We start from the raw sequence: 18,555 nt of genomic DNA, 5'->3' as shown, positions 1-18,555 counted from the left end.
GTAAAAATTTAAAACAAACAAGTCTGCAATTTTCTCGCGTTATTATGTTATTGATTAATGCTTCCGAGGATCCACCCTTTTTACAGATTTTTTGTGGCAATTGCTAAAGCCATTAAACATTTTTGAGAATCGTTGTCAGCAGGTGAACTTACAAACAAGCATAATGGTTAAATCTTTCATCAATGGTACACAAAGCTCGGAAAAATATTCCAATCACTTCATGTCAAATAACCTCAATGGTGTCCCTTATATAGAAGGATTTATAAAAGTCATGATGATGATAAGATATTGATATGATTTTAATATGTTTTTATTATTATTAGTTAGTGTTTTTATTGTCTTATGTTATTGTCGAACGTCTCGTTTCAGAGCAGTATGGTTTTTCTACAGGACATAGCAATAGGGATAATGGTATTTCGTACCTTCTTCTATTACATTTTTTTTTACCAACAGCATGTACATAATCATTAAGCAGGCATTGAACCCGAGGTATTAACTCGAATACTGGTATTTGTTTAACTAACACTGAACTTCAAATATCCACTTATACCTCGACTCATCAAATGTGAAGATGTCTTAGAATATTCATAAAAGTTCATATTAATTAAAATGGTTTAAGATTCACATTTTATCACCCAATGTCGCTTAAGTTTTTTAGGACCTTTGCAATATTACAATATTGACATTGAATGTGTCGATCAAAAATCTAGTACATCTTTCTTTAGGTTGCCGTGCTTTGAAATTTGAATCAATGTTCAGTGTTGTTTAAAAAGGATCTACATCTTTGTATCCACCTATTTTAATCTAATTAAACTGCATGAAGGTACAGGATTGGTTGATAACAGTGTATACATTAATGTATGGAGAAAAGTCAATATAATTTTTATGTAATCAAAAAAAAAAGTTTCACCAAAAGTATTTTGCAAATATTGTCCAAAACGCTTAATTTAAGCATGCACACATTTTCATTATAACTACATTGTACTTATATTTTATAGAAAGAAACTTTTTAAGAGAACTCTATAAAGCTTTTTTGACAACGAAACTATAAGTAGTGTTCCCATTTGAGGAAGGCCAGAACTCATGCGCTTTTACCATTTATCCAGAATGATTATTTCAGTTTTTTTTTTAAAAAATGACCAAATATGGAAACTGTTTTAAACGTTTCTGACTCAATCGGGCTAAAATCGCACAAAAATCATTTTCTATTTCAATCTTTTGGTATCTTTATTACATTTCATATATTTCTAAAAGCTACCAGTTGATGTATGTAAGAATTTGTTTAAAGTTGTGAAATTTCTTTTTATAAAAATTGATAACAAAATTATCAATGTAAAAAATGAATAAAGCAGAACAGAGATTTGATCAAGGTATTGCGGAAAAGGCAACGTAAAAGTGCAACCGCTGTTGTTGAACAAACATGCAGTAAATAAAATACATGACTACAAATTTGTCCTATATTAATTATAATTTTCAAATAAACATGGGATTGCAATGTTTAAACACAGGATACTGAAAAACCAGATTGACAGCTACCAAACCCACACTATAAATAAAAAATGTGCCCAGTAGGGCACCGCAAATGAATACGATTACAAAATTGTATTAGAAAATGACCCTGAAGGTGTCGTAGAATTTCATATTATAACTTAATCTTAAAGTTGATGTCATTTTATATTTGTAATATCAAATATTATGCTAATCATAAACAAATATAAAGAAGGGCATACTATTTTCAAAATGTGACGTTCAAGCGAAAACAATTACTTGTTTGTGCATTTATATATTCATTTTCTTTTATATCTTAACTTAGATTTTGAACTTCAGTGAGACAAAGTGCTTTCTTCCATTCATAACATACATTATAAGATAAAGATTTAAATTCGCAACACCATCTTAGAAAATAACACTATAGCATAAAACGTTACCTTGTCCCACAAAACGAAAGGTTAATCATGTATACATAAATGATCATCGCCTCCATATATAGGTGTAATTCTGTATATTTACTTAAATCAAGACACGCCTGTTCAAAGTTAAGGAGCATTACGAAACTCAAACGCATTTTGCAATACTAATTTATTTAGTCATTTTAATCATCTTGAAGGAAATAGCATTAAAAATTTAATTACACAGAAAACAGAGGAAAGAGAAGATGCGTCGTGGTTTATTCTGTTTTTCTTTCCTTGTCCTCTTTCTTTGTGGATTTAATGCGGTGTCTGGTCAAGAGAACACAAATGTTCTTCAAAATATCTTGTTTGGCCTTTTCAACAATGGAACCGATGAAAATCAGATTGGAACACTTCTGAATTTATTGTCCCTGGGACCTACCGGACAAAATAATAATTCTGGAGTAACTGGGTTAATTTCATCACTTACACAACTGACTCGGCTCTTTGGAGGTTTGCCCGATTTATCGGCTCTGTTGACTGGAAACAATAATGCATCAGCATTGGGGAATGACACAACAAACAGTTTGAACTCGATTTTGGAAAATTTGTTAGACCTGCTGCCAGGTAATGCCGTCGAATCGCTCCTAACAGACAGATTTCCGAACTTGTCAAACTTGGACGATATCAGTCAATCTGAATTACTTGTATTGGTCACAGGGGTTGTCCTGCAGGCGAGTGGTGTTGGTGAAACCTGTAGAAATGACGTAGGAACAATCCTTGCTGGAATTATGGAGTCTTCTGATTGGGCTATTCGAAGTAAATATATTTCATAGATTTTATCATGATATGAGAAAGATAGAATATGTCAATTTATCACTGCACTCTTATTTTTTTCATTATTATTAAAAAAAAAACAAAAAAAAACCCGTAAGTATTCTACAAATAACCCATTTACATTGTATAGCCATTGTGCTTAAAGGAACGTATGTCCTTCTTAGGTTTTTACTTGTTTATTCAAAATACATATTACTAAGTTTTTCATATGCTTTGTTTTATATTCATATGAGATATGTATAAATTTATTCGTATTTCAGTGAACGGATAAATGAACCAATTACATTTAAAAGAATTAAATAAAGGACCCATATTTTATAATGCTTATTCATCGTAAAGGGACTCCACAGAAGTTTTTTGATATGACAGAACAATAGAACAGATTAATATTTCAGTTAATGGAGAACAAGACCAATAATTTTAAAGGCGAAATTCCAGATCTGTCCTTTATTTGTTTTTTTTCCAGAAAAATCATTATAATTATGAAAAATGATAACAAATTGAAATCGCTCAAATTGAGATTAGGGCTTATGTACAAAATTTTATTTTTATTTTTTGATCTGAATAAATTATTAATATTCTTTTGTATTTTATCTTTCTGTTTTAAGTAACCCAAGTTAATCTATGTAAGAATTTAGAAAATCAACGTTCATGTTTTTTAGGCTATTGAACCTAGTGTGAAGTTCTGTAATTTGTATGTATAATTTGATATTTAACTGGATCACTATCCCATATCCATATGTAAATTGATATGTAAATGGACCTATATATCATATATATCTATAATTAAATGGATCCATATATCAAATATAACTTTGAGACCTGATGTAAATTTGTTCGTAGTGATTGATGCGATGGGGAAGCCAGAGAGTGGATTTGCGGAAGGTAATTTAAAATGGCTCGGAGACTATCAGGAATGTGTTGGCATCAAATCAGTCACAGATGGGAAGGAACTGTTTACCGGCAAATACTGCAAGATTGACCTCCCCCTTACCGACATACTTCCGGCATCAGCGGTAAATAATCATATTATTTGTTATGCCAAGAATTAATATTTCAAGTCCTCCGGATGTCACATCATTAAAAAGAGGCCAATGATATGGTACAATCTTGTTACAGCTTCACGCAGTCTTTTGTATATATAGTAGTTGCTACTGTTTTGTAAGGGGGGGGGGGGGGTTATGAGAGGGAATTTGCGATTACAAGAATACCTAACTTTCTATGACAAACAAAATTCCAAGAAATATATCTATACAGTTTGGATACGTACATCTTAAAACCTTTACATTACCGCTACCTGTTTTTATAGAATGCATTGCATTGTTCAGGCAAAAAATAAACAAAAAATGTAACTTTTGTATGACAGTATTATTCTAAAACATCTTTTGTTTCTTCACCAGGATTTGGGAACACCTAACTTCGAGATTGGAACGTGCACAGCAAGCTCCTGTTCAGCAAATGACTTTGTTAACTTCTTCGTTTCAAGTTTGTTATAGCTTAATTTCCTTTTTTTTAAAAATTCAATGAATCAAATGTTTGAATTGTATAATCAAAGTTTTTTTTACGGTTTTCTTACAAAATTATGTACTGTTTTGATTGTGATATCACAAAATATAAGAAATAAAAATATAATTTTGAAATCATAGCTTTATTCTTAAAATACAAAATGATAGAATAAATGTCGAAAACGCTGTCTTTTTATCTAAGAATATTCGTTTTATGTTTTAAACATTTCAGTACAGCAGATATTACTGAATGGAACAATTTTGGTTCAGCCGGAAGTGAGCTGTAGAGAAGATAAACCTCTCACCACCGACCTCGTCATCTGCATGTATGTCTTATGTTATTATTCTCGTTTTTTGTTGTTGGTGTCATTTGCTTTAATGTAATGGGTTTTTGTTGTTGTTGTTTTTTTTTGCGTTAATCTTTGGTTTGTTTCTGTAATGTTGATGTTGTTGTTGTTGTTGTTGTTGTTGATGATGATGATGATGATGATGATGATGATGGTGTGATGATGATGATGTTGATGATGTTGATGATGATGATAATGTGATAATGATGATGATGATGATGATGATGATGTTGATGATGATGATGGTGATAATGATGATGATGATGATGATGATGATGATGATGATGATGATGATGATGATGATGATGATGATGATGATGATGATGATGATGATGATGATGATGATGATGATGATGCTGCTGCTGATGATGATGATGATGATGATGATGCTGCTGATGCTGACGCTGATGATGATGATGATGATGATGATGATGATGATGATGATGATGATGATGATGATGATGATTATTTATTATTATTATTATTATCATTATTATTATTATTATTATTATTATTATTATTATTATTATTATTATTATTATTATTATTATCATTATCCCCAGTTATACTTCTTTTTTTTTTGTCCTTATACTAGTTATACAGTGTAACTCAATTGCTTTTGTAAATTTTGACATAGAAAAAAAGACTTAGACAGTAGTTGTCGAGGGGATATTTATGTTTATATGTAACATCTCGGTCTCACCTTGATTTTAGAAGCCTTTTGATATAAGTAAATCAAATTCTTAAACAAACTGTAAAGTTAAGCACTGTGTCACAAAATTATTTTAATAACGCTTAACGAAAAAATTGGAACATGTTTGCATACTTAAGAAATTTGATCTTTAAATATATGCATAAGGTTCGATTTTAAAATAAATAATTATTCAAATTTGCGCGACAAACGTCCACTTGTTTCTGAACTCTTATTTTGTACTTACTGTAATTCTAACAGTACAGAAATAAATCATCACCTTTCACCCATTAAAAATGAAGTAATAGATAGTAAAAATTGTATTGATATAATTTTATGAAAATCGCCTTATTCTGTGCAAACATTATTTGATGATCTTGTTTTTCACCTTTCAATATCACCGGTCAAGAATTAAGAAATAGCAAAAGATATAATTTTTCTTAACTTATGGGAGTAGTAAATTTACATTTTGCAATAGACAAACCTTTCATAAACGTATATAGATATTTGCATGTGAATTTCGTTTGAACTAAATTGTTAAATACCTTTTGTTTGATTTTTGTTGTTGTTGTTTTGTTCTTTTAATCCTAAATCTATATAACGATGAATTCAAATAAATAAAAGTACATGTGTATTATGATAAATATGTCAAAGTAAAATATGAACTCAGTTTCGTTTCGACAAGTAGTTTTTGTTTGATGCTCGAAAAGTTAAAGCATTCATTTGATACCATGGTATCGTATGAACGCTTATACGAAGATAGGCTTTAATACTAAGAAGTACGTATAGCATAAATAATATCACCTCTTAAATAACATCAGCAAATTTAAATTAGTCAATTAAAGATAGTTGTTACTAAAGATCTATGCATCGTTTCAACCTTTAATGTATGTGTGCAGACTTTTCCTTAGATAAAATGACGAAAACCCTAAAAGATATTTTCACCAGAGAGTGCACTTATGAGTATACATATCATCATTTAAGAAAAGTTTTATATAGGTCATGTATTTAACGACACTGTTTGACTCGTTAAGATATTATTACCGATATTTTATTGGCAAGCTTGTAATCGCTAAACTTGCTATACATATTTCATTTACATGACTTTATACAGGCTGTTTTAAACCTATTTCCTTTTTACCGTTTTTATACAGATGTTTGTTGGCCATGCTTGTAGCCGCTATAATAATTGGTACCTTGTATGACATCTTTGCCGTCCAAATGAAAACTAAAGTGGACACAAAAGAAACCGAACAGGCCACCGGTGATATATCTCGTCAAAACAGCAGCAAGATCTCACTGTATAAACCAAAGAACACATTTTATGGAATTCCTGACGCATATCTAAATGGCGCGTACATGTCCCATGAAGCAGACGACGAACAAGTAGACAAACTCGGGAACGAAACAAAAACTGCTGATATAGAAAATGAAATTAACCAAGACAAGAGAGATGTGGCAATACCGCCAAAAGAAGACAACAATATGGAAGGGGAGCAAAAAAGTATGTTTTAGTTTTTAAATTTGTTTCTAATATTTAAAGCCTTAAAAAACCGGTGCACTACAACATACGTGTATTATTTTCCATGTAAAACTGAAGTTACAAATGTCGCTGAAGGAAATGTCTAAAACATTAAATGAAGACCATTGCAGCAGCTAAATTGCATATAGAAGTTGATATGTCTTAAAACATGTAAAATAAAATGAATTAGTGTTAAGATGTTTTGTCAATCAAAATTTTTTTAATCACCTTTCCTTTTTTAAAGGTAATGGTGATGTTAATAAAAATATTTCATTTTGTATCTGTAGGTACTGCTGAAAGTGTTTTAATGGCGTTTAGTGTCTATAGCAACGGTGTTAAAATTCTGAATACCCATCAAGCTTCTGGATCACTCGGATCAATAAATGGCATCCGCTTCCTGAGTATGGCCTGGGTTATTCTCGGTCATACCTATTTCTTTTGCCAGGGATACGATTGTGAGTAACTTACGATGTCATTTCAGATTAAAAGAAAATAGTTGAGCCTCGTCACGACAAAACCAACATAATGGATTTGCGACCATTATGGATCCAGACCAGTCTGTGCATCCGCGCAGTCTGATCAGGATCCATGCTATTCGCTTACAACCCTTTCATTTTACAATGGTTGCTCAATATGAGCGTATTTATATCGAACTCAAGTGGGGGTATCACGAGACCACATTCTCGCTATATAAAACCTTATGTCTATCAGGAACGACAACTGTTAATAATGTATACTTTATATCTATATATCAAACATTTTGTGAAAATATGTATTATATTTTTAATAGTCTTCAATCCTTACCGCTGTGGGATTGAACCCCCACAGGGCATTTGGATTCTTTGAGAAACTATCCAGCTAGCTTACGGAGTGTCTGTTGATACCCGAGGTCTTCATTCTCCAGTAAAGGAGGGACAGTTGCCATATTACCTATACCGTGATCTATACTAGTTTGCCCAACCAAAAAAAATGTATGGGCTATAGATCAGAACAAAATGGTATGATGCAAATAAATATATATTTAAATTCTAATATACATTAAATGTGGCAATTAATTATCGACAACTTATCTATTTCAGCTAACTTTTTCTTTCATTTCTTCACAAGCCTGGACAAGTGGAGTTTCATGGCGATCGCGTATGCCACTGTTTCTGTGGACTCTTTCTTTGCTATAAGGTACAGTTTTGATTTGACATCCTTAGTAAAAACACCAAGCGATTTTTTTCACTTTATTGTTCAAAATTATTATTACAAATAGAGAAACTGATAGCGGACAGCATGGATCCTGATCACACTGCGCGGAGGCGCAGGCTGGTTGCAAACCCATTATGTTGGTTTTGTCGTGATGCGGCTTAAATGGTCTTGTTATGCATAGCAGTTTTTTATGCATTTCGGTCGGGCATTAGAACTGTTGTTTAAATTTTCAGTTCAATACATATTTAAGTGACCTTAGATGCTCTCGTGATAGAGTAACATTACGTTTTGCAATTATCTTTATAGCTGTTACGGCTAAAAATATTTTGTAGAATTTGTAGAATAAAAGCTATCTATATGCAGTCAAGATAGAAAATTGACTTTAAATATTTGAGAGTGTATACGTGACCATAAACTCAACCAAAACAGTGCACTTTTAAGGCATTTTAGGCACTCTTAATATCAACTTAAGAATGTTAAAGAAATATTACGATTATTTTGATATTTATAAAATTGTGGAATTCAAAAGTAATAAAAAAGCAATTTAAAACATAATTTTTTTTAATGTTTGAACTTAAGTTGTTGTCGGTACTTTTTGCAGCGGAATCCTTGTGGCATATTTGACCTTAAAAGAACTGGAGAAAGTCGGCGGTGCAAGAAAATTGAACTGGTTTATGTTCTACTTTCATCGATTCTGGAGGTAATAATATTGAAAGAAAAAATATATTGATTTTGTTTGTTTGCTTGTTTTTTTTGTGTGTTATTTTAATTGGTGAATATTCATTCTGTTAATCATAAGAAATCTTGTAAAATGGCACTTTTAATTCATGTTCTGCCAAAAAAATGTAAGATTTCTTTAGAATAAAGAAATTAATTGATAAAGGTTGTCAATTTTACACCTGGCAATTTTTACATATGACTATATGTATATAATGTTTGGACGTTACGAAGTGCGTAACTAAAGTTTAGGATATTTTGCACGTGGCTTTGTATCTTACATTTGATTATACGACCACACGTAATGCAGATTTTTCACGTGACACTGACAAACACGTGACTAATTTACTCGTGAATCTACATGTTACAGATTGACACCATCTTACATGCTTGTTTTGATGGTGGGGACTGTTGTTTTACCTTATGTACTGAATGGACCAATGTGGACAAATGACGATATCCCATTTATGGGTGAATGCCGTAAAACCTGGTGGACCAACCTCTTGTACATTAATAACTATGTTAAAACAGATCAAATGGTTTGTGTTTTGTTTTACTCATGTTTAGGTGGACATGGTGCTGAGTCCTTTGTTTCATTATGTCAACGTTGACAAAGTTTTGAGTATCTTATTTAATTAAAATGTACTTAAACAATGTGCTAGGTCTATTTGATTTTTGTTCCTTTTCTAAATTAGGACATGTTGGTCATTTCTATGCTTTAATACAAACGATTTATACATTTCAATCATTTGTCTATCACATTTAAGAAATTTTCACTGATTATGGAAAAATAGATTTAAGCGTCCAGACACCTCAGTCGGTAGATACGCGAAACACCATTGCAAGGGTCTCTGGTTCGAATCCCAGGCATGCTGAACATTTTCATCAACCTGTGACATACTCTTCTAAATTATTTAGATATTTAATATTGCGTTGATATTAAAAAAGCTTACTAACCAAGAATCTAGATCATGGTCACACTCGCTTTAGTTTTCTTACTTATCTACTGGATAACACGTTTCACTACTTTAATCATACCATGATTATTCATTACTCGTTATTTCAGTGTATGGCGTGGACATGGTACCTGGCAAACGATATGCAATTCTACATCATCAGTCCGTTAATACTTCTACCAATTTTCTAGTGAGAACATATATTTTACATATTTTTAAAGCTTTTTTTCATGTTTTTTTTTTGTTGCTCATTTATCATTCCTCTTTATAAATACTTTATCTGACTATAGTTCAGATATACTTATTTCGCACATGTAGAATGCGAAACATTATTTGATCTGATCTTATTCAGATTTTCATACATCAAAGATTTGATGTTGTAAGCTAATTAATTAAAACAGGAAAATGCAGGAAAATAATGAATGTTGAAAGAAGCCACATTGCATGAATGATTGGTTTTCCTTAACGTCTTTGTCATCGTCATTATCATCGTCATTATAATGATAATAATAATTATTATCAATATCATCATCATCATCATCATCATCATTACCATTATTATTATTATTATTATCGTCCTGGTTGTTGTTGTTGTTGTTGATGATGATGATTTTATTATTTTATATTACTTACAAAATCATTTTTTGTTGCAGTAACGTTATTGCTGGTGTTGTTTCATGTATGGTGTTTCTAACAGCAACAACAGTAGCTGCAGGCGTGGTGGCATACAGCCATAGATATCCTGTACAGAGCTATCTTTTTCAGTACGCCCCACCACCGTGAGTATCTGTTTTATATGACTATTCGGCCATTATAAAAATGTTGTTTCATGACATGCGAGATTTCGGCTAAATATGGCTAAATAGCGAGAATTTGACTAAGTATGATAAAAAGCGATATGTTAAATAGCGATATTTTGTCTATATATGGTTAAAATAGCGAGATTTTGACTAAATATTGCAAAAATAGCGAGATTTTGAATAAATATGTTTATAATAGCGATATTTTGACAAAATATGGTTAAATAGCGATATGTTGTCTAAAAATGGTTAAAATATCAAGATTTTGACTAAATATGACAAAAAATGCGAGATTTTGAATAAGTATGTTTAAAATAGCGAGATTTTGACTAAATATTGTTAAAATAGCGAGATTTTGACTAGATATGGTTTAAATAGCGAGATTTTGTCTAAATATGGTTAAAATAGCAAGATTTTGACTAAATATGGCAAAAATAGCGATATTTTGAATAAATATGTTTAAAATAGCAAGATTTTGACTAAATATGGTTAAAATAGCGAGATTTTGACTAAATATGGTTAAAATAGTGAGATTTTGACTAAATATGGTTAAAATAGCGAGATTTTGACTGAATTCTGTTTAAATGAAATACAGAGATTGAACATTCTGGCATACCAACAGGCAACATTTAATCTGGTTCAAACAGGAACCTATGTATTTTTATGAAATATTCATTAATAGCATTACCATCGAAGGTCAGATTTGTAGCATCGACCCAGTGTTATAATTAAGAACTTATTATTATAGGACTACAATTTATCGGCTACATACGCCATCGTTTTATGCATGATTACAACACTACCCATGTCTACGCCTAACAATAACGTTTGATGCAAAAAATCAGACATAAAACTTCGAAAAAATAATCAATTGCTATATGCCCACAAATACTTTTTCTAACCGGAATATAGCCTGTCCGTAGCAGTTCATTTCCTTGCTCAGCGAAGTAACGCAATAACTGCGAGGGTGAAATCTGTGTGTAGAAGGGCAAGAAAACAGTTCTTTGAGGGAGAATATGTGAGCGAGAAAATGTTTATCTTGTTGTACAGTATTTACAGCCAAAACGACAAGTTACAATATGATAGAAATTGCAAGAAAATGCGTACTTAATCACTTTCATGTCACAGGAACGATGACGATTATGCCGAGAACTTGTACATTCCGAGCTATGCTCGATTCGGACCGTACATCGTCGGTCTGTTTACCGGATACATGCTCCACAGACTTAAGTGTAAATGTCGGATCCCAAAGGTAAGAGTATAATAAACAAAAATATATTTTATTAAAGTAGAGGAAACACTTAAACACTTTTGTCCCAAAATTACAAATTGTCTGGTTAAATGACCAGGATTTAAATGGACAATTGTTAAGAATTGCTTGCATGTTTGTTTGATTTATCGGGCAAACGTTATAATTTTCTTACTGTATAGTTATATCTATATACTAACAATACTTAGAAACATTGATAGAAATGATAGGAAGTGCCAACTATGCCAGTTTAATGATATTAAAGATGAATTTCATTCTGTTTTAATTTCTTCAGCTTATACTACATTAAGAACACAAGGCATTCCAAGATATTATTATATACTCTTGCCCAAGTATGTTATAAAAAAACTGAATTGATACAAATTTGCAAGTGTAAATATTTTGAATTAATTAGCCAATTATTGTATAAAGGCATTTGATTTTCAAAAGAAGTCATTAAACCTTTAAGAGACATAAAAACTGACTCATGAAATAGTGTTTATTTGGATACAGATCGACCCTCAGTACAGCAATAATCTCAAAAAAATTAAAAACAAAATCAACAAGCAATTATCATAGTATTGCAAGCAATCCATAAGTCCCCTACCGGTAAGAGCCCAAGCAACATTCTGAAGGGCCATTCACTTAGGTTCCTATTTTAAGTAAATTTGTTGAAAAAGTTCTTTTAAAGTGATCACAGAAACAGTTTTATGTACAGACAGACGGACTGAAGGACACTCTAAAGTTATTTTTTAAACATCCCTGTTATCAAAATATAACATTTTTAAAATCCTATCATGATTGAAGAAGTTGGAGTAAAAATTACCAATTTCTCAAAAAAAAGTTCAAAAGGGGCATAATTCTGGAAATAGTCTTGCTAGAGTATTGAACACTCACAAATGTTGAGTGACAATAAGAAACATTTATATGAAGTTTGAAGTAGATACATTCAGAAAAAGAAGTTATTAAAAAAAACAATGTTTTTTTTTTCATGAAAATTTTAAGTTCAAGGGAGGTAATTCTGATAAATTTTATACTAGAGTTGTAAACCTTGTCACATATGATGTGGTTGATGACAAGCAACTTATATTTAAAGTTTGAAGAAAATACCTTAAGAAATAAAGAATTTATAGTGAAAAAACTTAAAAACTAGAATAAGAAATCTTGAAATTCAGTCTATTTGTTGCCATAGCAACCAGAATTTTCAACATAGGAAGATAAGAAAAAGACGTGCATAATTTCCATACTGCCATCTACCCATATGTCAAGTTTCATAAACATATTTTCAGTACTTTTTGTGTTATCACCGGATCAAGGTTATGTGTAAAATTTGTCATATTTTCAGTCTATTTGTTGCCATAGCAACCAGAATTTTCAACATAGGAAGAAATGAAAAAGACGTGCATAATCTCCATACTGCCATCTATCCATATATCAAGTTTCAGAAAAAATATTTTCAGTACTTTTTGCGTTATCGCGGGATCCAGTTTATGTGTAAAATTTGTCATATTTTCAGTCTATTTGTTGCCATAGCAACCAGAATTTTCAACATAGGAAGAAAAGAAAAAAACGTGCATAATCTCCATACTGCCATCTATCCATATATCAAGTTTCATTAAAATATTTTCAGTACTTTTTGCGTTATCGCGGGATCCAGTTTTGTGGACGGACGGACTGACGGACGGACAGACGGACGGACGGACTGACGGACGGACAGACGGACAGACAGACGGAGGGTAAACCTAAAGTCCCCTCCGGTAAACCGGTAGGGGACTAAAAAATACACACACAATAATTAACCTCGCTAGTGCAAAACCTAATACCTCTTTACTTCACAAAAGGTATTACTTTTCAGGGTTGCATTCCATTTCAATTATTATGTTTGTTTTATGCCAAATATAGTTCTTATGGTATACTTTAATTTACTTATTAACAGATTGCTAATCTAACATGCTGGTTGCTGGCATTGGCGCTCTGCTGTGTATGTGTGTACTCCCCGTACTCCAAGGGAGACTCACACATCTTCACACCACGAGAATCCGCCGCCTTCTTTGCTCTGCATAGAACCGGTTGGGCGGTGGCCGTGTGCTGGATTGTATTCGCATGTTCTACTGGACATGGAGGTAACATGTTTAAAGGCCCATTATGTCTCACAAATGCTATCATTTTTTACTTCACAAAAACTTATGTTTATGATATCGTGTCACAGTTTCGAAAAAATACTCATTTGCCAAATAAGTGAACTATATTTTCTTCTTTTGTTTTGTTTGCAATGCGTATAATTATAGTGAATCGGTATTTTAAATGAAAATTAAAATACTACTTATTTACTTATTGCTTCCTTTATGACACATAACTGCACATTCAGAGCTAATTTCTTTAGCTGCCAAACATCTAGCATACTCTTAATCCATTATTAGCATAATCAAACACATGTTTGACATTTCTAAAGAATTCTGGGAATCGAACCCGGGTCGCCCGATTCACAGATCAACGCTCTACTTAATGAGCTTACCGGATGGCATTGAGTTAACCTTTACAGAAAATTTGCTTATTTATTCCAAAACAGGTTGGATAAATGAAGTGCTGTCATGGAAAGCGTTTGTCCCACTCGGAAGATTGACGTACAGCGCCTATCTCATCCACCCACTGGTTATGATTGTATTCTATATGAGCAGGAATACACCTACATACTTCTCTATCTATGAAGTGGTCAGTATTATTACATTGTCTGTACTGTTGTTGTTGTTGTTGTTGTTGTTTGTATGACAACTTTTTTTTTTATAACATTTTTGTATTTATTATATTAAATATATATTTTTTTCAGGAGCAAGATGTATTTTAGTTCAAATTTGTATACACTTATGTGTTTCATTCTTGAAATAAAATATTTTATAATTATCATAATCATTTTATTTGAAATCTGTTATTATCATTATATCATCATCATCATCATTATCATCATCATCATCATCATCATCATCATTATATCATTATAGCGAGGTTTTATACTCTAAGTCTTTATTTCAGCTTTTCAACGATTACAACACATACATTATATATCAGAGATTATCTTATAGTAATGAGTATTTACGTGTAACAACATGAAAATTCATAATATACATGTTTATTTATTTCAATTTGATTTTAGTTATCATACTAAAACTGCAATGTAATTTATTTGAGCCGCGTCATGACAAAACCAACATAATGGGTTTGCGACCAGCATGGATCAAGACCAGCCTGCGCATCCGCGCAGTCTGGTCAGGATCTATGCTGTTTGCTTACCAACCCTACTACAAGTAGAGAAACAAATAGCGAACAGCATGGATCCTGATCAGACTGCGCGGATGCGCAGGCTGGTCTGTATCCATGCTGATCGCAAACCTATTATGTTGGTTTTCTTGTGACGCGGCTCATTTAAGGTTAAGATGCCTCAGTATTCGCCTTGTATCACATATCTTACTGAAACAAAATTTAAGCTATGTAAATTAGGCAATACATAGTACATTTAGTATTTTGAACAATCTTTAACTTTACATATAAATGCCACTATAAAATTTGTTGAAATTGCACAAAATCCACAAAATTCACGATAAAATATTGACAAATTGTAGTTTGAATAATTTTTTAAAATGTTCAGAGTACATAGTTGTGACATTTTAAATAAAATGCAAGAAAATCACGTGGAAATTGTTATAGTTTGCAGTATTTTTTTTGTTGTTATTTTACTTAAAACGCACGAAATTTACATAGAATTCGTCCTGTCAAAGTTTATGTACATTCATGTATATTAAGTGCATAATTAATGAGAGATATAACATATAATGTTATATTGGTTATATATCATGATTATATTTGAGCCGCGACACGACAAAACCAACATAATGGGTTTGCGACCAGCATGGATCCAGACCAGTCTGCGCATCCGCGCAGCCTGATCAGGATCCATGCTGTTCGCTATCAGTTTCTCTACTTGTAATAGGGTTGGTAAGCGAATAGCATGGATCCTGATCAGACTGCGCGGATGCGCAGGCTGATCTGGATCCATGCTTGTCGCAAACGCATTATGTTGGTATTGTCGTAACGCGGCTTATATTATTTGTCTTCTTTTGCAGATATATCTGTTTTTGGGACATTTGTGTTTATCTTATGGGATAGGATTCGTCGTGTCACTGGTGTTCGAATCCCCGATGATGGGCCTTGAAAAGACCATTTTCAAACGAGGGCGGAAATAACTTATTTACCATTGCATTATATATAGACTATGGAACAGCCCGGGAGTTACTTATTAAAACATCTGGAAAAAGGTTATCCCTCGGAAGATTCAAAAACAGCAAAATTACATGAAAATTTCAGTCTAGGTTTGATAGATGGAGTACATTGGGGGGGGGGTAATTAAAAAATGCAAAAATATCTAACGCCCCCTAGAACCGGATTGAGTGGTGCACAATTTTGACCTAAACTTCTTGCATCAAAATGTCGGTATTTTTTGTTTTCTTACAAAATTAAGACACGTGATAAAGATTATCAACTACAAAATCCGTTTTTTTTTGTCTTTTTTGATGTTTTGTCTTCATGTTATGTTTTTACAGCATTCCACAATTTACATTTTTGAGATTTATCTTATTTTTACCACATATCTTTGTTTAGCATCTGAACAAGTAAACTGTTAAGTGAGTGTGTACGTGGGTATGCGTTGTTTATTTAATTGCATAGTGAAGTTTTGTTTTGCTATTTTATGGAAAATATTTCCCTTCTGTCTATGTAAAACATTTTGTACAACCAAACAGGAAATAAAAGCCTCTTTGTCCACATTTTTTCTCTTCACTTCTTTTGATTTCTTTAAAAACAATTTCTTTAGACATGAAATAAACTACATAATGTTTAACGACATTTTACAATTTGTCCTTGAAGTCAACGAACTAACAAATTTCGCTGACGTAAGCTTTTTATTTGAGCCGGGTCACGACAAAACCAACATAGTGCGTTTTGTATGGAAGGCAAAATACTAATTTATTTACATTTTGCTATCTTTACGACATATAAATGCATGTTTAGCCCTATTTTTTCAGTTGTAAAATAACATGCACTTTAACCATTATTTAAACATTATAAAACACATGTTTGACATTTCTAAAGAATTAAACAAATGTGGATTTCTGTGCCTTTAAATATGGAGAATATATCCATGAATAAACACATAAAGTTTACATTTATCTATTGCAAGATTTTATAAAGCATAAAAACAAATTAGTGGCAAAATAGGAGCAAATATTTGACAATCGCTAAAGTATTAAAATATAAAAACAGACAAATGTGGGAAACACAGGTTTAAGTCAACAGATGGAAAGGCATGGGGCTTTCTTTGAAAACGAAAACGGCAGTTTCGATTAAGAAATGATGTTCACAAAGTTATTCATTATGCAAGTGTATGCTATATTATGCAATTTTTAAATTGGACATGTAAAATGGTATATTTTAGCAATAAATCTTTTACATTTGATATTTGTTGCTAGTCGTTTTTAAGACATAATTAATTGAGCCGCGTCACGACAAAACAAACATAATGGGTCTTTCGGCCAGCATGGATCCAGACCAGCCTGCGCATCCGTGCAGTCTGATCAGATCCATGCTGTTCGCTTACAAACTCTATAACAAGTATCAGACTGGGCGGATGCGCTGGCTGGTCTGGATCCATGCTGGTCGCAAACCCATTATGTTGGTTTTGTCGTGACACGGCTTAATTGTTCTTTAATTGTTCTTTCATACACAGAGTGAATATCTTCATATATAAGGAGGCGCGTTGTTGCCATCAGTTTCACGAGCGACTTAAGCGACACATAGCTGTTACATCGCAGATCTTTTCTCCCCCTACTAATCAGCTGGCATGTAATGTGAAGGTGCAATTTGCATCAACATTTGAATATACATTGTCAATGTGTCTGAAAATATAAAATAATGTCAATACATAAACGAGATAAAAAAGCGTTAAGGAGAAATCTTTTCATGTTTCAACATAGCTTACATTCATAAGCAGGATCTTCGTAATAATCATCGTATGAAACTTAAACGTAAGCTTTATACAAAATAATAAATATCATTATAGAGCGAAGTTTAGATGTTTAATATCTTGTAACAAAATAATAAACCCTTTTAAGTGACCACAGGGTTATCTTAATGTATTAGTGTACAAGTCCAGAAGTGTTATTTATTCCTTATTTGGAGAATTTCGGTCAATTTATGTCTGTGGTTTTGAAGACAGTACAAGACAGCAGTGATATTCAAGAATATACTAAAAAGATGAGTGTTTCTAACATTGAAAAAGGGTTGTTAAAAAATACGACGACTTTTTGTAACTTCCATATTATTTATGCACTTGCACGCAAAAACACACACAAGTTGGTGATTGGTAGAATCCACTGCTTACCAGTGTTGTACTTTGTCAATGAATTGTGTTGCCATAAAAACACATTCTTGCGACCAGATCAGACAGCTGTTGCTAAGATAAACAAAGGAATTCTCATACGTACAAGCCATTGGGTTACTGATGGAGTAAGACCTCTTTGCTTGTAAAGACTTACGCCAAACTAAACACTTACCAATTTTTATGAGCCCTTAAAAAAAACCCGTGGAAAAAAGAAAAAACGAAAACCCCAAAAGACAAAAATTCAGCATATAAGCTGGGTTGTGGATCTTAAAAGTAGGGGCTATAAATAGGTTATCGCACAAAAACAGGAACAAAAATCGGGATAAAAAGGTTTGCTGAAATATTTTATTATCAAAAATACGGTTTATTTTTTAAAAAAAAATCTGGGGAAAAACATCGGGAAATTTTCCCTTTCATA

General features: G+C 32.2%; 1 protein-coding gene across 1 annotated transcript; it reads left to right on the top strand.

Moving 5' to 3' along the window:
- The first annotated feature begins 2,142 nt into the window (after window positions 1-2,142).
- On the top strand, window positions 2,143-15,987 carry LOC132714363 (O-acyltransferase like protein-like). The gene is made up of 15 exons (XM_060697223.1): window positions 2,143-2,708; window positions 3,570-3,742; window positions 4,127-4,211; window positions 4,464-4,557; window positions 6,424-6,773; window positions 7,079-7,246; window positions 7,871-7,967; window positions 8,587-8,685; window positions 9,073-9,241; window positions 9,769-9,848; window positions 10,312-10,437; window positions 11,587-11,710; window positions 13,644-13,830; window positions 14,277-14,419; window positions 15,808-15,987. The coding sequence occupies exons 1-15, from the start codon at window positions 2,156-2,158 to the stop codon at window positions 15,943-15,945; spliced, it is 2,586 nt and encodes an 861-aa protein (XP_060553206.1). The 5' UTR covers window positions 2,143-2,155; the 3' UTR covers window positions 15,946-15,987.
- The last annotated feature ends 2,568 nt before the right edge of the window (window positions 15,988-18,555 follow it).

The sequence above is a fragment of the Ruditapes philippinarum genome, unplaced genomic scaffold, assembly GCF_026571515.1.
Source record: "Ruditapes philippinarum isolate M1 unplaced genomic scaffold, ASM2657151v2 ctg5222_1_1_1_1, whole genome shotgun sequence".
In the NCBI taxonomy this organism is placed as follows: domain Eukaryota; kingdom Metazoa; phylum Mollusca; class Bivalvia; order Venerida; family Veneridae; genus Ruditapes; species Ruditapes philippinarum.
The sequence above is the reverse complement of the archived record's forward strand: the minus strand, read 5'-3'. Positions and strand labels throughout refer to the sequence as shown.